The sequence below is a fragment of the Canis lupus genome, chromosome 6 (assembly GCF_003254725.2).
Source record: "Canis lupus dingo isolate Sandy chromosome 6, ASM325472v2, whole genome shotgun sequence".
Lineage (NCBI taxonomy): Eukaryota > Metazoa > Chordata > Mammalia > Carnivora > Canidae > Canis > Canis lupus.
The window spans coordinates 14,792,095-14,814,007 of NC_064248.1; the positions used below are offsets into that span (position 1 = coordinate 14,792,095).

Genomic DNA, 21,913 nt, shown 5'->3' on the forward strand with positions numbered 1-21,913 from the left:
ACCTTTGAAAAAGTTCTTCAGCTTGGTGGGGGGGCTGTGCATTTGTGATAGTTATCGTGTTTGTGGCACCTGGGTGTGGGGTATGGACTCCTTGTTTGAGCTACCATGGGGTTGGTCAGCGAGCAGTCCTGGTGGTTTTAGGTGGGAAGCCTCCTGCTGGTATACGTCTGCCATGCTTCTGGCATGTGTAGCTGAACCCTGTTGATGGACGGTTTGTAATTGTTTGCTTAAAATTGGCCATAATTAGACTTTTGTGCATTAACTTACTATGGGATAGATCTCATTCTACAGCTTAAGTTTACAGTGCTGAGCTTTACAGTTTTCTGAATAGATTTAATATTTCCCGATTTTCATCCCATCCTACAGGAAGCCATTGTTTTTGTCTTATTTGTCCTTTAGACATTTTTTATGTAAACATTTCTTATGCACGTATACACCAATTTAGCTATGCTGGCTTATGTCCTATTTCTTTCATACAAAAGGTGGTCTGGTGCTCACATTCTGCTCCTTGTATTTTTTTCTAGCCAAGCATTATCCAGACCTTCTCACATTAACATATAAAAAAGATTATTTTTTTCTCTTTTAAGCAGGTTCCATTAAGGGGAGGGGCTATGATTATTTATTTATTTATTTAAAAGATTTTATTTATTTTTTCATGAGAGATACAGAGACATAGGCAGAGAGAGAAGCAGGCTCCATGCAGGAAGCCTGATGTGGGACTTGATCCTGGGACTCCAGGATCACTCCCTGAGCCAAAGCTTAACCACTGAGCCACCCAGGCGTCCCTGGGCTGTGATTTATATAACCAGTAATTCTAACCTTCTGATCCAGTGGTCTGAGTTCCAACTCTGGTTGGGTACGATTTTATTAGTTATTGTTCTGCAGAGATAATGTGATTTTTCATTCATTCATCTAATATTTATTGTAAGCCTACTGCCGTATACCCGGAGCTGTTCTAGGTTCATGGCCAGTGGAAGAAACAAAACAAAATAGCAGACAGTATCTTGCTTGTCTGGAGCTTGCACTCTAGTTGCAGCAGAACAACAGGAAAATAAGTGGGTAGAACCTCTGGCATCTCAGGTGGTGATATGCTTTGTGAAGGAGTGGGTGTGGGGTAGGGGGACAGAAGTTTCCGTGGGCCAGGGTTACAGGTTTGAACGGGGTGGTAGGGTGGGCTCAAAGGAGACCCTGGGGATTTGAGTAGGGGCCTGAGAGAGCTGATGAGGGGCATACTGTGCAGACACCTGGGGGAGGAGGCTTCCAGGAGTGGGATGTGCAAAGGTCCTGGGGTGGACACGTGTGAGGCCAGGCTGTGCTGGCTTCATAAACTGTGGCGGCAACTTTGGCATCTCCCTGGCACTGTGGAAGGAATGTGCTGCATGATTGGACATGAGGCATGGGACCCCACTTATGGTTTAAAGTACTTGCTGTGGTTGTTGTCTTTCAACGTGGTGCTTGGAGGCAAGTGTGAAATGCCAGGGGACTGGTCACGAGGCCACCGGGATGGTCGTGGTAGAGTGGGTAGGAGCCAGCCGCATCTGGGTCTGTGCTGAAGCTGCACCGGCTGGGTGGAAGTGGCTTGGAGAAGACCAGAGCAATGACACAGCTTATGGCGGCTGGCAGGGCTCGTTCCATGTCCACAGATGGAGAAGACTGAGAGGAATGGGGTTGGAGGAGCAGGAGGGTGCTCTCGGGCCAGGAGCTATTCAGGAAGCAGGCGAGCAACCCTGGAATTCAGGACCTAGAGTCTCTTTTTGGGGGTCTGGCCCAGGGCAAGGGGGCAGAAAATGCAAGAGGTGGGTGGAGGGCTGGGTGGGAGGCATCCAGCAGGAAGAGGCTAGCGAGGGAGCTGGAGCTGGAGAAGCAGCGGGCTCTCCTGGGAGGGGTGTTGGTACAGAGGTTTGCAGCCATCTCCTGCCTGGAGGGGTAGGAGGGCAGGGTGAGGCTGCTGGAGGCTCCATTGGGCGTGGGGATGGAACACTGGGATGGGACATGTGCTGTGGCAGCCACCTGCAGATCCCTCCAAGGCCTTCCCCTGGGGCAGAGGGGGCTGATGGGCAGTAGTTTGATGGGCAGAATGACATGGGGAGAGAGGCATTTGCTTCAGCATGAGACCATTGTTGATGGACTGTGGGGGATGCTGCAGTGGGACCCTGTGCCTCTCTGGGTGTGTGCACAGACTACGTCTCTTACTGGCCTGTTACTCTCCACAGTGAAGGAGCAACTTGTTTTCTGTTGATCTGGGAAGATGGACCGCTTTAGAAGATGGACACATGGCCGCTGTCTGCCACATGGCTGCTGTCTGCCACATGGCCAGCATGTCACAGAGTGGAGAGAGGAACAGGTGACCTTTGTGGTGCCTATGGCCTCAGGACCATAAGTGGTCACTTTCTCTGGAGTGTCTGATTGGCCAGTTCAGTAGCCACAGGGCTGGGAGCAGCAGAAACCGCCCCTGATGGTGACTGCATCACATCCTGGGCCATGTCTAGGTCATAGGGATGTGATCTTTTTCTTCAGGTAAATAGGAGCTGCTTTCCCCATCCTGGGACAAATGTCAGGTTTTGTCCTAACTCAGTGCTTGCTGACGTGATCCCTCCTGACCCCAGCCCCACCTCCCCCTGTAGCTGTGCTGTGTTATCCAGGAAACCTGATGGAGCAGGACATCCCTTTGCCCCTGAGATGTCTGTTGTTTCTGGTCTTGGTTCTGCATACTGTCTGCCGGGTTCATCCTCTTGCTGTAGGGCCTCCCTTCCCCGGCGGAAGCCACCACTGAGGGCCTGGGCTTTGCGGGCTTTGTTCTTGGGGAGAATAGATCCCTGCAAGAGAGCTTGAGGCTTTATTTGAGAAATTGGAGTCCTCCAGTCTCATGTCTGTTAGACCCGTGGAAACTGGCACTTTGGGCTTCCGTAGGAGCCCTGGCACCTGCTAGTATGAGCCTCAGAATAGCTGCTGCTGGCTGGACTGCCTTTTCTTGAGTGTCACCCCATGGGGTGAGCCCCTCCCCCCAAGCCCCTGCTGTGCCGTGCACAGCTGAGTTTGAGTCAAAATTCAGCTGCAGATCGAACAAAAAGACGTTTTCCCCCTTGAAAGCCCACCAGTCAGAGTTAAAAGGCTTCTCAGCTGAAGCCAGAGTTTTCAGTAGCAGCTATCACAGCTTGGGCTGCAGTGGGAACTGTCACTCTCCTGTCGTCTCAGTGTCGAGGCTCCTGAGGCCCTCTGATGGCCTTCCACCTTCCAGTGTATGAAGTGTAAGTTTGGGGAAGCCTTGATCTTCCTGTCTGAGTGCTCCCATGCTGTTTCTGGGCAGTGTTGATACCTGGCCCAAGTCCTGCTCACTGAGAGTGTTGAACTGGGCCCCAGAGTATCCTTGGTAAACATCTTGTGTAGCTCTGAGTACACAGCAGGCCAGGAGGTTTTTGGAAAGTAAATGCTTGTCCAGCCAGGTGGAGGTGCTTTGATGCTGGTGATGCCCTACTGTTGATTAGTGACCCTCCCTGATTTCACTGCTCCTCAGGAGCTGCCTGTGTTCACGCTGGGTACTTACTGCAGGTGCCGCAGGCCTGGCTCTCGGATATTTGGGTCCCAGCGCTTCTCCCGCTGTGTCCCCCTCTGCTCTTGCAGGTGCCTTCTCCCTGTGTTTCCCCTGCCCTGGTCACGTTGTGTGGGGCACCTGCCGGCAAGCCACATCTTCTGTCAGCCCCCTGCTTCTCCAGCTGGGCCTTTCCAGCGCCACTTTGCACATAGTTATTAGCACAACACGTGGGGGTGTTTTTAGTTGTACACCTACAGGTAACACAGATTCTTATCATAAATTCAAATAATGTACGGGAAGTTAAAGATCCTTTGACTGCCCCCACTGGTCTGGGCCCTGACCTGCAGGAGTGCCCCGGCATCCATTTGGAGTGAATCTTTTCAGAGCATGCGTCATTGACATTTTTACTTTGAGCCTGGACTTTTGAATTTGTTGGTGATGTTTTGGGGACTCTGCCCTCGAACTTTTACTTGAGCACCTGCTGGCTCTTTGGGCAGAGGAGGGGTGCTTCTGGAGGAAGGACTGGGACACTGCCTGCAGGCCAGGGAGCTCTACACAGTTGTCCTGCTCATGACCCTGAAGTCTGCGTCCCCATCCTGCGGACCTCCTTCTCACCTGCTGGGTATCACCTGTGCCCTTCGCAGTGCTGCCTGCACCCACCTTTCCTTAGGACACACCTGGCGTCTTGGTGCTGCCATTGAGGCTCTTGTCTTCAGTCCTCTGCGCTTAGTCCCCAGGCCTGTGTAACTCAGAATGTGGGTGGAGAAATGCACGCAGACATGACGTCCGACCCTGTGCACACATTCATGCATCAAATCTCCTTTGCTGCCATCTTTCTGGCCACAGGGGAGAGGGGCTGGGCCTCTGGTATGGCCGGTTGTCTCTTGGGCCCCCATGAGCTGGGCAGAGCCAGCCTGGTGCCCCTGGCCTGCATTAGGAAGCTGAGGAGGCCTGAGTGGCTTCCCATGCCCCCCTTTCTTGAGCAGCCAGGACAGCATAATGAGAGCACGGGTCCTAGGGACCCATGGGGGTACCTTGTGGCCCCCGGGCTGGTAGGATGGAGGGTCTCTTTTGGTTTGGCCCACAAGCCACTCTGTGAGCCACCTCCTCAGATGTGTAGTCACACCTGGTCAGCAATGGTCCCTGTGGCCCTAGGTTCTACAGCTTGAAAGTACAGTTTAAGAAACACTTGTTGATAGATGTTCTCCCAAAAAAATTATAGAAACTTCGGAAGGTGAACAAGAATAGGACTCTGCCGCTATGATAGGGGTCTGGCTCGTTCTCCCTGCTGTCCACATGGGTGCATTGTTAGTCCAGTCCATCCAGCTTTCTGCTTTTGCTTTCCTCAGTGTGCATATTTTTTGTTGTTAGAAGACCTACATGTGTTAGTATCTCAAAATACTGCTCCCGTCACCTCTCCTGACTGTTCTCGTGGCATCACGTGTGTGCCCTGTTGTACAAAAGCAGCCTGAATGTGGATGGTGGCACAGGAGTCTGGTCACCGGTGTATGATGTGGTCATGCATCCTGTGGGCCCTGTGCTTCTGCACCCCTGTCACAAAGCAAGGGTCGTGGTAGTTCTTGGTCTTATCTTTTGGGATTCTTTTAGATTTGGACCAAATTCTGGAATCTGATATTTGCTTACCAAATTGACAGAACCTTAGAGAATGTTTTCTTTGTCAAATGTACAGTGGGTGGTTTTCTTGATGGCCACCACTTTTTGGTGATTTGCCTTGCAGCATCTCTAGGATTATTTTATTGCTTAGATTGCCCTGCTTTTTCTGCAAATGGCCAGTGGTTCTGACTTGTGCCTAAGAAACACTGGGGGATCTGTTTATGGATCCTGGGCCCACCCCCAGGGGTTTCAGTTTTACGGGTTGAGAGGTGAAGAGGGATGGACTGGAATGACTGGGGAAGGCAGGCCCTGTGGCCCATGTTGCTGAAGGTGACATGGGCCACTCTTCTCATTCCAGATGACCCCACCCCATGGCGGTGCCACCACCTCTGGAACCATGCATGTCCCATTTTCCTGTCCAGTGAGTGTGCCCTCTCTGTTCCCCTGTGCCTTTTGCTGTGGTGGCAACCACCTACCCACCCCCTTTCCCCAGCCTCAAGTCTCATGGATAGATAGTACCCATGTTGGGCTGTGAGAACCTACTTATTTTCTATTATTGAGCCCCCCAGCCCTTTTTAAACATTAAAAATAGTGACGTGAGGAATGTAAACTGGTACAACCGCTGTGGAGACCAGTATAGCCATTCCTTAGAACATTGAGGATGGAATGATCCAGCAATTCCACTTGTGGGTATATATCTAAGAGTTGAAAGCAGAGACTTGAACACAGAACACTTGAACCATGTATTAGCCACACATTGTTGCTTCCCTGAGATGCATTCCTGAAAGAGCAGTTGCTGGTTGGCAGATGTGGACTCCCCTTTTGGTTTTGTTTCTTAGGTTGTCTGATGTCCTGGGTCTCCTGGGGTGGGTGGGGATGGGGGCAGGACAGCCAGGCCACGAGAGCTACCACACCTTGAGGAGCTGAGGCTGGGAAAGCGCGAGTGCACCATGCTGTTGTCTCTGCTGTCCCCCAATGCCTCCCTAACACCCCTTAGCCACACCCCAAGGGACCTGGTTAACGTTTGAGGGTTGAGTCTTTCATTGCTGATTACCTGCCACGTCCTGTCCTTAGGACATATTTTCACAGTAAACTGAGTGTGCTGGGGCTGCTTCGTGAGAGCTCACCCATAGCCAGGCCCCTTGTCCATGGCTCTCCCCCTTTTCTGTCTTTATTTTTTTAAGATGTACTTATTTGAGAGAGCAGGAGGAAGGGCAGAGGGGGAGAGAGAATCTGAAGCAGACTTCCCTCTGAGTGTGAGCCTGATATGGGGCTTGATTTCATGACCTGAGCCGAAATCAAGAGTTGGATGCTTAAACTGACTGAGCCACCCTTCTTTTGGCTTTAGATTGACCACATGTTGCACCATCCACTTCTTTGTCTCTCCTTTTTCTCACATGGAACATTCTGGAACCAGTCCCTTAAATGCACTGTTTCTAACTAAAGCCTCATACACGTCAGTCTTCCAACAGAATGTGTTTTCTCTTTGATCAGCACTACAGGACTGAGGGTGTGCAGAATCCCGCATAGTTTAATGTATTGATTACTTACTTTGAATTGGACCTTGTAGTCCTCCTTTATATAGTGAGATGTCACACCTGTCACTGTTACCTGCGCCTTGTCCTTATTTCCCCCATAGCATTAAGGGGTCTGCTCTGCTTGTATACCTTACAGATAGTTGTAAAGGCCCCTGTCTCTTTCTGCTCCCCTGCCGTTAGTGAGTTCGAAAGGGTTGTCAGGTGCCCATGCTGCAGTATGCCTGGATCTTTGGGTTTTGGCAATAAGCCTTGAGGAGCCCTGTCGAGCCAGCGAGTCAGCCTACAGTTGTCTGGATGGTGACTAAACCTGCTCCAACTCTTTCCTTGAAACATGTCCCGCCTTTTCTCCTTCTCTGAGGGTAGAATAAGCTGGAGGATGGGAGATTCTTGAGTATTGTCAGCTAGTTTTTCTATGCTTTGCGTTGTTAGGGGAAAGGTGAGCCCTAGTGTTGGCAGGAGTGATTGGACCGGGCCCTCGAGTCTTGATGCAGCCAGAGTTGGAGCTGCAGGCACTGGGCCCTGCAGGCCACTGAGGGAAAGGCTGTCTGGTGGAGGTGTGCCCTTCGGCAGCTGCAGGCTGGCCTGGAGCATGGGTGGGTATGGGCGTTGTGCCATGTGGTCTTATCTTCTGGAATTGGGCACGTGGGGGAGGCAGGCCCTGCGGCCCACATCGCTGCTCTGTGAGGAGGGGGTGGCTCATCTGAATGGTGGCACCTGGGATTTGGGGGCTGGGACTGTGGCCAAGGACCAGCCCCCTGGAGGGTCTGCCACAGGCATGTGAGCCAGATCTGCGCGGCTGTGTGCTGTGGTCTGTGTGGGGACAGCCTGCTCTCTCAGCCCACTCTGGGAGGGGCAGCTTTGCCTCAGGTGACCTGGGCTGTGGATGGCCCACTCTTCAGGCAAGTGGGCCATGTTTGCTGGGCTGATGTTCTTTCTGGGGGAGAGGTGGGAAAGTCAGCTTGCTGCTCAGTTCATTTGAGTGTGGAGCCAGGCCCCTTGATGGCCACCCAGAAGTCCCGTGGTACTTGGGTATGTGATGGCCTCTGTGTGAGCAGTGAGCTGAAGGAGCAGAGACCCTAGCATCTTGGGCATGGCTGTATGTGTGTATGTGCATGTGTGGAGGTGGCCTCGTGTGCACTGGCCTGCTGGGCCGGGGTCCCAGGGGATGTGGATGCCCTGTTGTCTCAGTAGGATGGAGTGTTTGAGTGCATGTTAAGTTCACTTTTCTCCTGATTTGAACCATTCCAATTTTCCCTCATTATTAAATTGTTTCACTTCAAATTATCTTCACTTTAAAGGAGATTGGAGAGTCTGGGTGAAAGTGAGTCTGGCTGTCTACTGTCTCTAACTTCTAGCTTTCAGGGGCTAATTTGGACCTCAGGGCACGAACCTTGTTTCTGAATTGGTGTCACATGCTCCTGACTCTGCAGATTGGCCTCCAGATTTCTGGAAGGCTTCTACTTGGAGGGAACCTGCCCTCGGTGAGAGCTGCCACCTTGGTCATCGAAAATGCCTAGAGACTTAGTGGCCATCTGCCTGAGCAGATGTGGCCAGGCTGGAAGATGTGGCACCACTTGCCCCTGCCATGAAGTGAGGGCTGGTACCAGGCCTGGGGCTGGGGGCTGTGCAGATGTGGATGTGCATGCTGTCTTTGTGGATTTGTTTTCAATAAACTTGTTCCATGGATCTAGTAACAGTTTGCATACATATCTGACTAACCCAGAGAAACAACAGAAACTTGATTATCTCTGTAGAACATTTCAGAGAAAAAATACCTCTTGATTTGAAAAGATTACTTAATTTTTATGCCTTTTTTAAAGTTTTAAAAAAAAATTTATTCAGGAGAGACACAGAGGAGGCAGAGACAGGTAGAGGGAAAAGCAGGGTCCCCGCAAGGGAGCCCGATGCAGAACTCGATCCCAGGACCTGGGATCACTCTCTGAGCCAAAGGCAGATGTTCAACCACTGAGCCACCCAGGTGCCCCTATGCCTGTATTTTTAACTCAGAGGTTGGAAACCTTTAGGAAACTTCAAGAACATGGGACCTGGCATTCAAGGCTGGCTCAACCCCTCCCCCTGCAGGATTTCGGTTTTGCCCAGGGTCCTTACAAATGATCATCTGGTCTGGGCAGGAGCTTGGGGAGAAATCTCTCCTGTGCCCAGTGGTCCCTATGGGCCCAGGGAGGGGCTGTTCTTCACGTGGCTGGGAGGAGCATCATCTATGAGGGGGAGAGTCTGGGAGTACCTGTGGGAAGGGCACATGCCTCAAAGGCCCAGGTGTGTGAGGAGTCAGCCTATGTGGGGTTCCGGTAGGATTACTGATGAGTCACAGGTGTCGAGAGACCCCGTGCTGCTTGAGGAGTGGGGTGAAGAGGATGGGGCACATGATGGAAGGGGCCTCCTCCAGGAAGTGATGATTGTCTCCAGCCCTCTTGATGAAGAGCATTGCAAACACAGGGTGAACTAACACAGAGCTCAGGGGGCAGTGGGTGATATGTTCGTGTCCAGAGGCAAGGCTGCAGGAGGCAGAGCCCCTGGGGCTTGGTCCTATGGTGGAGTGCTCCCGGGAGCTGGGCCTTGCGGTGCCGTTGGAGGCCAGGAAGAGGGCCTTCTGACCGTGTAGTGCCTGGTAGCCACACCCATAGCTTTGTGACAGACTCTCATTCCACAGAAGGCATATCTTGTGGGTATAGCTTTGGTCATGTCCGCCATGACTCCTTCAGTGACAGAAGAGGCTGTGGCGCCTCACACACACTGCCCCGCATGGCCCTGTGCTTGGTCCTTAGGCCTTGAGCTCAAGGGAACCCCTGAGCTTACGTGCCGCATGTTGTGTTGGGACCATTCTTGACTGTGCCAGCTGCTGTTTCAGTCTCTCCGGGGTGTTGTCAGTGTTCTGCTGAGTTAGACAGGTGTCAGGTGGAGGCCCAGAGCACACTCAGAGAAGAGTACAGTGTGAGCTGCTTTGAACGCCCTGGAGCCTTTGTTTTGTCTTCTATAAGGTGGCAACAGTGACAGCGGGGCTGTTCTGGACGTGAATCGAGGTGACCAGTCTGGAGTAATGTGAACATGATAAAGCATCGACCATGTGGGCACCTGCTGTTACTTCTCTTTCTCCTGCTGGTTGGAGGGAGGTGGGCACACTGACCTATGCTGAGCACCCCTACACTTTACCTCCTTTGCATAGTGACACTGCTGGCTAGCTGTTGACCCATTTCTACAGGTGAAATGAAATTGTGCCAAATAAAAACAATTTATGTGATGATATGTAGCCAGGCCTGGGCTGCAGTTTGAACCCAGATTGTGGTGTGTGCACATTGCCATGCCACGTGGGCTGGGGAATTGGTGTAAGGAATATGACTTATCCCAGGTTGGTGACTCATCAGCTGCCAGCGTGGTCTCAGTGGCTATTGGTGTGCAGAATGGGGTCCCCTCCAGGGAGTGGCCTATGCTGACACATGTTCTTGATCCCCTAGGACCCCAGAAGACCTTTCCAGATTTGTTGTTGACCTGCAGCAGCGAGAGCTTGCCTTGCAGGACAGGAACAACGCCATCACCAGCAGGTAGGCTCAGTGGCCCTAGAGTGCATGGGGTAGGTCTGCTTTGGAAAGGTGGAGCCCAATGCATGTGTGTCCCCCGGGCTTGGCTTGGGGGTGATGACACTTCACTGTTTCCTTGGCCTTGGCCTGAGTGAGCGGGAGCTGGGTTGATCTGGAGGGTGCAGGTGCCCCATGTTTCTGCCCCATGGCAGAGACTCTGCTGAGGCAGCATGTTGCTGTCATCCCAGCCATGTGCCAGGCCACCACTGCCTTATTTAAACAGTTGGGGTCCATGAGGAGGATGTGTCTCTAGATCAGGAAACTGTTTTTTCCATGGCCCGGGCTCCGAATGACCCCTTAATGGTGTCGGACCCAGACCCCACAGGGAAGCGTCTGCGTGTCTGTGTGCATGTAGACCTGTGTGCTCAGGAAGGCCCCCAGAGAGAAACAGAAGTCGGCTTGCCCTTGGCAGCAAGTAACAGGAAAGCCTTCCCCCAGGGCTGCACAGGGAGGAAGGAGTCTCCTTCCCTGGCAGAAGGCCCAGAGACCGGCACTAAATGCTACCTCCCCAACCCCATAAGGCCAGTGGATGCTCTGTCGTGACACTCTGTTCTGACATGACCCCACAGGAGGAGGGCTTGCTCCCACGAGTGTATCCCACTCCAGACATCATTTACAAGTCCCAGTCCCCAGGCTTCCTGTGCTTCTTCCCTGGTTGACTACAAATTCAGGACTTCCCTCAACATCCCCACCCATTTGAGGATTTGCTAGAGTGACTCAGAATTCAGGCAAATGCTTTATGTACAATTACCGGTTTTACAAAGGCTGCAGTGAGAACAGCCAGATGGAGGAGATGCCTGGGGTGAGGAGTGGGGGCGCAGAGCTTCCATGTCCTTTCTGGGCACACCCCCCCCCCCCCCCCCCGCTTTGGGGGGTTTTATGGAGTTTCCATGCTTGTTTAAGTCATTGGCTGTTGGTGATGAGCTGAGCCCCCACCTCGTGGTCCCCTACCTCCACAGGCAGTGATGGACCTGGAGGTCCCAGCCCCCCAGGCACGTGATTGGTTGCTCTGGCCTCTCCTGCGGTCCCCTTGTTAGCTCAGTGGGGGCTGTGAATGAAAGGGGCCTGTTATGAGTGATGAGGTACCCCTCTCACCCCAGAAGCCCAGGAGTCTTAGGAGCTCAGTGCCAGGAAAGGGGACAGAGACCAAATGCTTCTCCTTCAGGCTGTACCTGGGCTCATGGGTTGTCTGCCTCCTGTCCCTACTGCGTGAGTGGGCAGCTGCCCGGGCTCTGGTCAACATATCCGCAGGCACAAAGGACGAGCCTCTTTCTTGAGTGTTCTTTTTGGAGCAAGGAAGCCTTTCCTGGGACCCCACTGCCAGCAGACAGCCCTCAAGCTTTGTTGGCCCAGGCAGGGTTGCATGCCTGCCGCTGAGCAGCTCCTGGAAGGATGGGAGTGCCCCAAGGCTGGGGCTGGCCCACTTCCTGCTGGGCTCTCAAGGGGTGGACAGCTGAGTGGGGTGGGACTCCTCCCCAAGTAAGCAGGTCTGTGAGGAGCCAACCTCAGCTTTCTGTGGACAGAGTGTCTTAAGGATTCATTAGTAGCCAGAGGGAAGGTTTTCTTATTTTGGGGGTTGATGTCACTTTGGAAATTGGCTTTTAGAAGCATCTGGTTATGTTGGACATAATCACATCAATTTAGCTTAAAAACCTCAGACGATAAAGATTGCCTTTTGCTTTCAAAGCTACTGTCAGATGAAACGGGCATTAAAAGTGATTTGAAATTAAAGCTTTTACATTTTTCCAGATGATCTTCTTCACTTTACTTTGCATTTGAAACAGAATGAACCGTTTGAGGGAAGGAAACTTGTCTTCATTTTTGTCAGGCCCCACCGCGAGGTGGTAGGAAGGCTGGCTTCCATGCGTGGGGAAGCGGGGCAAGAGCAGCTCCATCTGTAGGGCCCCAGCAGCATGCTCACTCGTAGCTGTGAGCGCAGACCTTCCCAGCTCTGTTCTGGGAGCAGCTATCCCCCATGGGGGATCCACCACAAGTACCTTGTCTACCTCTTGGGACTCTTGAGTCCCTTCTGAGAGCAAGGGTGCATTTCCGGCGTTCCATGAGAGCGAGCTCTATGCTGCACCCTTGTGCAGGAGGTGAAGTGGGTGCCGTATATGTCCCGCTTGGCCCACACATCTCCACCAGGGCAGACTGGCCTTTATAGTGTGGCGTGGCCCTTGAGGGGAGCCATAGCTGTCATCCCCCTTCCAGATGAGAGCTCAAGCTCAGAGAGGCTGGGACACTTAGGTGAGAAGGGAGGCCAGGCAGCTCCTACCATGCTCATTTGCGATGGGTGGTGGTGTCCAGGCCCCTGAGGAGGTGGCAGGGATCCTGTAATGCGAGGCCCTTCCTGACTAGCACGGGGGGGACTTGTGTGCCTGGCATCTATCATGCTGGCCAGCTGCCAGACAGCCACTGGTCCTGTGGGCAGGAATGTGACTTGGCCATTAGTTGTGGCCTTCTATATGGAGGACTGGGGGCCCTGGTAAGGTCAGGACAGCCAGCTTCATTCCTGCACATCTAAACAGGCAGCTGAGCACAAATTGAGGGCAGATGGGAAGAGGCACTGTGGCTAGAGGGCGAGAGCAACAGGTGGCTGGCCCAGGCACACCTGGGCAGGCCTGAGGGTTCAAGAGGCATTTCTGCTCACACAGAGCATGTGAGTAAACTCCCCGAAGCTGTGACACCCAGGCCAGGGAGTAGGCCCTGAGATTTAGTCTCCAGGAATTTCTTCCGGTCTGTCCCTCGTTGGGTCCTTCTGTGGTGGCCTTCCACTCAGGTGCTCCGGCTCATTCAGGGAAGGATTTGTGCTCTAGATGGCTCTGTGTCTCGCCTTGCTTGGGGAAAGTGAGGGGAGAGCAGACCTCTGAGCTGCAGGATGGCCACCCCCTGGAGTGGAGTTGAGGGTCCCCATACTGGAGCCCTTGATTTTGCACTGCTGTCAGCCATGATGTTTGTGCCCGCAGCCTGGAAGCTGCAAGGCCAGTGGTGGCTGGAGCTGCCTGAGGCAGGAACCTTCCAGGCTGCAGGGGGGTGGAGGTGTGTTCTTCTAGAGGGTGGGGATGAACTTCCTTGCTAGCTTTGTGCACGTCTACTTGAGTTCTGAGCTCGGATTTCCTTAGATCAGAGTGGAGCTTGTGTCCTTCACCAGAGCTATTCTAAGGGTGAAGTGAGATGCAATTCCATGCTGAATGTTCAGTAGTGCCCTGGAGACCTCGGTGGCGGGAAGTGTCTTTCTGAGAACTCTCTGTGCTGGGAGGCGGGAGGAGTTCTGCTTGGCAGTGTGGCAGCAGCAGTAGGGTATCCTTTTGCTCACGAGGTTTTGTGAGGCCTCAGGCCAGGCTCCCTGTCCTGGTCCCCTTTCGTGGCCATTGTTGGACAACTCCAGGGCATCATCATCCACTGTTGTGGGGGGGTTGGCAGTGCTTTCAGGCAGGAGCTTGATTATAGCACAGGGACCCTTGCCTTTTGTCATTGTCGCCACTGATTCTGTTTCATTCTTGGACGCTGGAGGCTGATACACTTACTCCCCCCAGATGTGTGTGTGCTGAGGACACGGGGACTGTGAGGATCTGGCTGTGTCCTCTGTGCCTGTGCTCTGCATAGAATTCCCCTGACTCCACCGTGAGCCACCTTGGCCCTCACTGGGCCTCAATGAGTGTCCCATGGTCTCCAGGGCCCAGTACTCAGTATGTATCCTTTGTACCACTTGCAGCTGTGTTCTAGAGCCAGGCCGTGGATGGGAGGCTGCATTCCTTTGTGACCTGAACCCTGGCCACACTGGCACCTGTCAGGCTCCGACGAGTTCTGAGGGCATCTTGAACGAGAAGCAGGAGATGAGGGCAGGGCTTTGTGAGGCTGTACTATCTGGGGTGGCTGTGCTTTGCTGGAAATGAGGGCTCACATTAGGGAGTGGGTGACAGTGGAACAGGGCCCTGGGGTTTGGGTCCCTCACCCGTATGCATGGCGACAGTAGTGGTGATGGTGGGAGCATCTCCATGCTCAGTGCCTCGCACACAGCGTCTCACCTGAAAATCTGTGGTGGGTGCTATCATCTCTCCTGTGTGGCAGAGCCCCTGGTTAGACAGCTGTGGAGTCGTCAGAATGGATTTGGATCCTGGCCTGTCCATCTCAGGGCGTTGTGTGGCTTACCTGAGAGTGGAGCCCATACCTCTGCCAAGTGCTTGATGTGGCTGCAGAGGAGACTCTTGTCACTCATTTCTCTGCTGCAGTGGAGATGCAGCTCATGGGCCATCTGTGGGACGTAGGTCTGGCCTGCCATCCTTGGGAAGTACTTAAGGCAGAACCCGCTGTACAGGTGATTGGGAAAAAGCCAGTGACTGATGCAGATATGGGGGAGCTCTTTACATCTCTGTCTGCACCTCCCCAGCCCTCGAGAACTAGCCCTGCAGCACCTGCTATGCACGCTCCTGCTGCTGGGCCTGGGGCTTCAGGCAGCTGAGTCCCCAGGTCACTGGGCTGCACCCAGAAGCACGTCCTAGTTCCGGTTGCCCCATCACTGCAGTCAGTTGGAAGCATCACATTTGCCCCCTCTGGGCGAGAACTTGGTCTCCAGTTGTTGGGGATCACAAGCCCTGACATGCCTGGGGTCACACAGTCTTGTTGTGGACTGCCTGGAGGTCTTCCCTTGCCACCACTGTGAGCGTCCTGGGCCTTGACGCCCCCTGGCAGCCTTCAGAGGAGGCCATTACTTGGTGAAGGGGACGTGAATGAATGGTGGGAGGGGAGTCCTTGCCCCCACAGCCCGTCTCTGTCTCTGAGAGGTGGTACCCTTGGCTGTGCATCTTCCAGGCAGCTAGCAGGTTGATAGGTTCTCTGTCATCCCCGAGGGGGAGTTAAGATCAACATCATGGGCATAATTCTTCATGTGACTCTTTTCCCGCTGTTTGTCTGCAGCATTTAGGCTGTCCTCACAGACTGTCTGGAGTATGATTAGGCCTTGTCACCTTTGTCACCCTGTGTCTGTGTTAGTTATGGTGCTCTCAAGTTGTCCCAAGGCTAGCAAGGCCGGTGATGGCCACAGAAGATTCATGATAACCAAGGACCTGTTCTCTGCGTGTCAGAGTATAGTTCACACTGTGCTTGGAGCACAGGCAGCTCTCTGGCTTCAACTCAGGCAGGCCTGCCACGGAGTCGTTGTGTGTCCTTGGACAGTAGAATGAGCTTCTGCCGCACCTGTCAGGGCAAGGATGGTGATAACCATCAGAGGACCACCAAACGCTAAGGAAGAAGGCTCTGTCAGTGGTGAGAGACCCATGCCTGGTGAGGGAACGGGACAGGAGAGGCGTTGGGGGTAGCTAAGGGTGCGGTGGTGTGAGTTGTCTCCTGTATGTGGCCAGAGAAGCCCAGAAAGGGCTGGACTTGGGGTTGGTGTGCAGGGCAGTGATGTCAGGTGAGAAGACAAGCCCGTGGCAGTTTGGTGAGAGCATGAAGAATGGCGACCATCTCTGTGTGTTGTCGGAGGGTGACTAGGACACAGCTTTGGACGTGAGATCAGAGAGAGGTTGGAGAGGCTGTAGAGTGTTGGAGATGTGAGAGCGCACAGTGTCTCCTGCAGACTCTGCCTCTAGCCTGTGGGTGACAGGGCAGGATGTGTGCAGTGCAGCAGTGCTGGGGTCCTGAGTGGCCTGGAGCCAACCCAATTCCATTGGTGCTCCCACTTGGAACTGCAGCATCTGTACCTGCGAGGCCTGAGCTCCTTGCTTGGGGCTTCTGCTCTAATACATCCAGGTCAGCGAGGCTGCTCTGCCCCACTTTGTTGAGAATGGCCTGGCCTGCTCCCTCTCTCATGCTGTTCCATAGGCTTCTTGGGGCAGGGACAGTGTGTTGTGTGTGGCCGTGTCCCTGGGCCTAGCAGAGGACCTGGGTGAGGTGCTGCTCAGGGAGTGTGTGTTGGATGAAGGAATGATGAATGACCCAACTAGAGAGGCATAGTGACAGACTCCTGACCAGGTGAGCCCTATAGGGTGGGCGTCTGTCCCGAGCCAGTTACAGGGCCACCAGTGTGGTTCTGGGTGCTACCTGCTGGGCTGGCTGGAGCATGTCCACCCATGGGGAGGGCCTGGCTTCCTCTTGTCCATCGGTGCTCGGTCCACTGTGTGCCATAACTCCACTCCCATCGGCTCCCAGGGACTCAGTGATCACCTCGCTGGCCTTAATTGAGACCATCCTCATACCCATGGCCCCCTCCCCAGGTCTCATACTGGTCGTAGCCGTTACTGTCTCTGCAGGAGTGGGTGCCATGGTTTTCAGGGATGTGGACCAGGCACCTTCTGGTCCGGCCAGCTCCTGGTGCTACTCAGTGTAAATGGGCTTTGGCGGGAAATGTTGAGCTAGCCTGTGTCTGAGAGCTTTGTCTTCATACATTTCTTGGTGACAGTCCATATGTTCCAAAGACATAGGCACATGGCTGTGAGCTTGGTGACTCCACAGGACCAGGACCCCTTCCTCAGGCTGGGCTCCATCAGCTGGTGCTAGTCACACTGCTCTCATGGCATGAGGCCTAGAGTTGTGCTTTGAGCATGCTATCCTGGCCATGGAGGCAGTGACACCTGTGTCGTCGTTTCTCTGGGATGGGGGATGAGATGACCCCCAGCAGACACACACATAGCATGTAGTATCAGGGTCTCACATTTGTAGCTTTGTTCTTGCACCTTCCTCCATTTGTTGGAGGAAGTAATGAGACTTTGAGGAAGCTCCAACCTCTACAGAGCCTGGGAAATGATCACAATGACATTCATCCTTGTGCTGCCTGTGTCTCCCAGGACCCTGAGGAATCCATGAGACAGTTTGTACTTGTGGCCATCTTCCTCAGCTAGTTGCTTTCATGCAGAGGTCAGAGTCCAAGCCCAGTCTCCTGCTGTAGGCTGTGCACCTGTCTGGGGTAGATGGGCCATATGTCTGGCATAAACTGCACCATCCATCTAGTTTAGGCCGGCCATCTGACTAGGGCAGATTGCACTGTCTGGTGTAGACTGGCTGTCTGATGTAGACCACACCATGTAGGGTAGATAGGGCGTCTGTCTGGCTTGGATCAGCTATCTGTCTCAGGTGGGCCACACAGTCTGTCTGGAGTAGACAACCATCAGTCTAGAGTAGACAGGCCATCTGACTGGCATAGACCGCACCATCTAGGGTAGATGGGCAATCTCTCTGGCTGCAGCTGGCCGGCTATCTGACAGGACTTCCTACAATGGTGTTCTCCCATCTGTGCTGTTGAGTCCGAAAGCCACTGGCCACATGTAGCCATTGGGCACTTGAACCGTGGCCAGTGTGGGTGAAGAACCACACCTGTTGGAGCAGTGTGAAGAAGAAGAGGCGAGAACGACCCCCAGACCGGCCAAAGCCCACATGCCGCCGCATCCCCGCATCCAGCGCTTACGTCCTGCCACCGTCGCCACCATGCCCAAGAGAAAGACTGAAGAGGATGCTAAAGGAGATAAAGCCAAGGTGAAGGATGAGCCACAGAGAAGATCTGCAAGGTTATCTGCTAAACCTGCTCCTCCAAAGCCAGAGCCCAAGCCTAAAAAGGCCCCTGCAAAGAAGGGAGAGAAGGTACCCAAAGGGAAAAAGGGGAAAGCTGATGCTGGCAAGGATGGAAATAACCTTGCAGAAAATGGAGATGCCAAAACAGACCAGGCACAGAAAGCTGAAGGTGCTGGAGATGCCAAGTGAAGTGTGCATTTTTGATAACTGTGTACTTCTGGTGACTGTACAGTTTGAAATACTATCTTTTATCAAGTTTTATAAAAATGCAGAATTTTGTTTTACTTTTTTTTTTAAGCTGTGTTGTTAGCACATGGAACACTTCATTGTCTTGGGGGAAGGGCATATGTCACTAATAGAATATCTCCAAAGCTAGATTGATAACAAGAGGGAAAAACACCTTCGCCTTCTAGTTTTGAGAAACTTCCTCTTGGCTCCCAGGAGGAGGGATTCCTTGATGTTGACACACATGAGCCACCTTGGTGGTGTGGAAAAACTAAAATTCATTTTTTTATGTCCTCTTCTCCCTCTCTGCCTTCAACATAGACTTGACTCCCTTAAACCCAGAGACCTATTGGAACCTGACCTCATGAAATGGTTCCCAGTATGTCAGGCAATCTGGACTTTACAGTGTCACCACTGAGATGGCGTCCCTCAAAAGAGTTCCTTTTTTTAGCTTGTGGATCTTCAGATTGATAATTCTGCCATTTTCACTTCATTTCCTGAAAGTCAGGGTCGGCTTGTGAAAAGTTGTTAAATAACATGCTACATGTGAACTGTCAACCCTCACTCTAAACTTTCCCTGTTCAGAGCATCACATGAAGACTTCATCGGGTTTTATAGTGGCTTTCTGATTTTGGTAGTCCATTGAAGAAGGGAGTTTGAAAGTTGTTGTATACTGTTAATGATCGTCTGCCCATGTCCTGCCTGAAATACCATGATTGTTTATGAAAAGTATCTTTAATAAAGCTGGATACAGTTTGGCTTGGGGAAAAAAAAAAAAAAAGAACCACACCTGTCATGTGACGTTAAGTAGTTGCATGTGGTTGGTTACTGGCTTCCATGTGTGGCTGTATGGCCCTAGGCCAGTGCCCACAGTTCAGCTCTGCTACCTACTACCATGGTGACCAGTTCTTGAGGTGGGAGGGTGTCTCTTCTCCACTCTATCTTCTTTGTCTATACGTGGAACTGTCATAGCCGTAGTAGATAGTTTGGCCACTTGTGGGGTTGGTACAAGAGTTAGCTGAGATATTATACCTAAGTCCCTATTTCAGTTCCTCACTGATGCAGCTGTCAGTACATGACAGGTGATGTTACCATGTGCTCTTTTCATCCTGTTGTGATGATGACAGTCCTGGCACATAAGAACTCAACGACCTTCTGGGTGGCTCCCTGGCTCTGATCCTTAATGTGCTTCCTCTGCTGGGTCTCCTCTGTCACTTGCCTGTGTGGTCTGTGCTGTGGATAGCAATCCTTCTCGGTGTGGCCTGGCTCCCTTTTCACTAGGCAGTGCCCCCAGGTGTCTGTGGCAGGGGCTCTGCTTCTGCTCCCACTTCCACCTCTTTGAGAGAAAGAGGACGCTCTGGGGCAGCCCTGGCTGGAGTTGGAAGGACACCATTCTGTGTGAAGTCCCCGGCCCCCTCTGACTCTGGCTGCTCTTCTGCTGTAGCACCCACATCTGATCTCCTGCTGCACCGGGAGCTGCTTGAGGTCCAGACCCTGTGCACTCAGGCTTGTATTTTGTGTCCAGCACAGGCTGGCCCCCACTTGATGAGCGTTGCTTGGATGGGGAGTCATACTGGGTGCTGTGCTCTCGGGTGCTGCCTGGCTATTCCATTGCTGCGCCTCAGGTCTGTGTGTGCGGCCTGGGGTGGGGACCCCTCTGTCAGCTGCCTACCTGGCAGAGTGTGCTTCTCTCCTCGACTCCACATAGTTCCTTACACCCCACGTTTGTGAGTCCAAGACTCTCCCACCAGTGGCCGCTGTTTGCTTCAGGTGACAAGGATTCGTGGTAGCATTTCCCATTCTCACTGTCTCTGCCACCCGCAGAGCTGTCCCTTGGCGTCTGGTTCCACCCATTCCTCCCTGTCTCTGCTATGTGGGTCTCCTTCAGCCACGGGATACACCGCCCCTGCCTGTGTCCCTGCTGGCCCTGATACTTTGCTCAGGCCTTGGCTGAATTTGAATTTCCCTTGGCTTTGGCTGACTCCCACCTTAGGGAGGCTTCCCGTTAGATTGCATGTCATGTAATTAAGTGAGTCTTCATCCTACACTTGCTTGTTGAACTTGTCCCTGGTGCAGGGACTGTGTCTCAGTTGTTGGGGTCATTGCTGTGGTTCCGGCCAGAATGACCTGAAGTGTCCAGTGAGTGTGTGCGCCCTTGGAAGTGCATGTCTCCGGTGCTGCAGGTGTGCAGGCCTCACATCTTGGCCTGTGCGTGGCTCTCTTGCCTTTCTCCATCTGCTGAAATGACAGATGATTATTTCGGCTCTGCCTGCACAGTGCACCCAGAATCCAAGTGGTGACCCTGTGGGCGCTGGCTGCATCACTGCCTCACCGTGAGGTTAGTCCTAGCAGCACTCCCTGCCCTGTGGGATCTGTCTGCAGGAGAGGCCTCTGGAGATGCCTGTCAGATCATGTCCCTAGGGTGGGCGTGGGCATAGAGAACCTTCTGGGGCATTTCATGTCACTTGCCAGAAGGGCCATGGTCTGTTGCTGTCCTTGGGGCCTTGCCTCACTCACTCATCCTTGTTATCATGGTGTCACCCCTCCCAGTGCCCAGGCCCTCACCTTCCTCACATTTCTCACCTCATGTGTCAGGAAGTCACATGGCTCAGCTATATTCTGGAACATTCCAGCTGTGCTCCCTGATGGACTTCTGCTACTGGTTTTCATGAGGGCATCTGTGTGTGTTCTGTGGGAGAGGCCCTCGGTAGTGTCTGTGTCCTTGTCCCTGCCAGAATTAGCAGACAGATGGGGAATCTCTCGCTGGTGACAGGGGAGCACGGACTGGGTGCCTCCACTTCTCCTTCTCCTCCTCCTTGCAATTCCTTCATCGACCCTTCCCTCTGAATCCGCATACTGTTGGAGGCAGTACATGGATGGAGACAGAGGCAGCAGCAGTGGATGAGTTGAATGAATGGGCACCTGGCTTACCTGCAGCGGGGCTGACACTGGTTGCCTGGGTCCTGGCACCCGATCTTGGCCGTGGTGTTGTTAGGTCTTGCTGTGGTCTGCTCTGCTATGGCAGATTAATGGCTTAGAACCATTCATGCAAAGTCTGCTGGAGGATCTTCATTGCTGCTTTGCCTTATGGTAAGTAGTGAGTCTTGTAATTCTCTTTCATGGCACCTGGGAAGGCTCTTCTGCTCCAGGTTTATGGCTGGTGCTCCAATGGAGACAGCCTGATGCCCTCAGTGCTGCTGTGACCCACAATGTACGCCTGTGCCAGTGGGCATCATCACTGAGATTGTGGCTCTGAAGAGCATCAAATGCTTTACTGTGGGCTTTATAAGCCTTGACGGAGTTCTGGATTGGGCAGGGCAAGGCAGTTTGGGGCAGAGAACCCAGGATAATAGGATGTGGGTGGAGGGGCTGGGGGTGTATCCACATACATGTGTTCTCAGGCTGATGGAGAGGCTCTGAGAAGTAAAGAAGTGTTCGTTCAGAGAGACACGAGGTTGCTTTTTGGCTACAGGGTGGATTGGGAATGTTTCTAAGGGCAAGGAGCTTTTCAGTCAAATCTGGCCAGAATGGTGAAACACAACAAAGACAAATCCTGAGAACAGCATGTATGAGGGCTGAGGGCTGGGGCATCTACAGGGCGGGTGACTGCCTGCCTGGCCTGCTACACAGGACCCTCATGTCTGTCCTGGGAAGACCTTGGCTGGGGTCCCCTCTGGCATCTGGCCTGCAGACTGTATTCAGGCACCAAGCCCAGTGTGGGCAGCCGAGGGGCTTCTGGCTGTGGGGAAGCTGCCCATGGTTTCTGGGTCCTGCTTCTGTCTCTGATCACCCCTGCAGTCACCCGTGGGCTGGCTCCCAGCAGGCTGGACCATCGGACATGTGTCTGCTAGGGTGCAGGAGTGCTTTGCTGCCCAAGTGGATTGATGACCCGGGAGGCAGGA

At 53.2% G+C, this 21,913-nt stretch overlaps 2 protein-coding genes across 7 annotated transcripts in view; both read left to right on the forward strand.

The window, feature by feature from the left end:
• The window catches only part of MAD1L1 (mitotic arrest deficient 1 like 1), a 347,527-nt gene that overhangs the window by 56,800 nt on the left and 268,814 nt on the right, over positions 1 to 21,913 (forward strand). For 5 of the 6 annotated variants that reach the window (XM_035718311.2, XM_025416062.3, XM_049111198.1 and 2 more), the window contains one exon: positions 10,158 to 10,244. The exons of the other annotated variant lie outside the window; for it this stretch is intronic. In XM_035718311.2, coding sequence (XP_035574204.2) covers positions 10,158 to 10,244 — 87 coding nt within the window. The remainder of the gene's footprint in view (positions 1 to 10,157; positions 10,245 to 21,913) is intronic. 6 annotated transcript variants of the gene reach the window in all.
• On the forward strand, positions 17,264 to 18,147 carry LOC112640194 (non-histone chromosomal protein HMG-17-like). Its single transcript, XM_035718319.2, has one exon. It carries the CDS (start codon positions 17,652 to 17,654, stop codon positions 17,973 to 17,975), a length of 324 nt encoding a protein of 107 aa, XP_035574212.2. The 5' UTR covers positions 17,264 to 17,651; the 3' UTR covers positions 17,976 to 18,147.

Bases quoted from the DNA above. Each gene is read 5' to 3' on its own strand.
- LOC112640194 (XM_035718319.2), top strand. From the start codon at position 17,652: ATGCCGCCGCATCCCCGCATCCAGCGCTTACGTCCTGCCACCGTCGCC.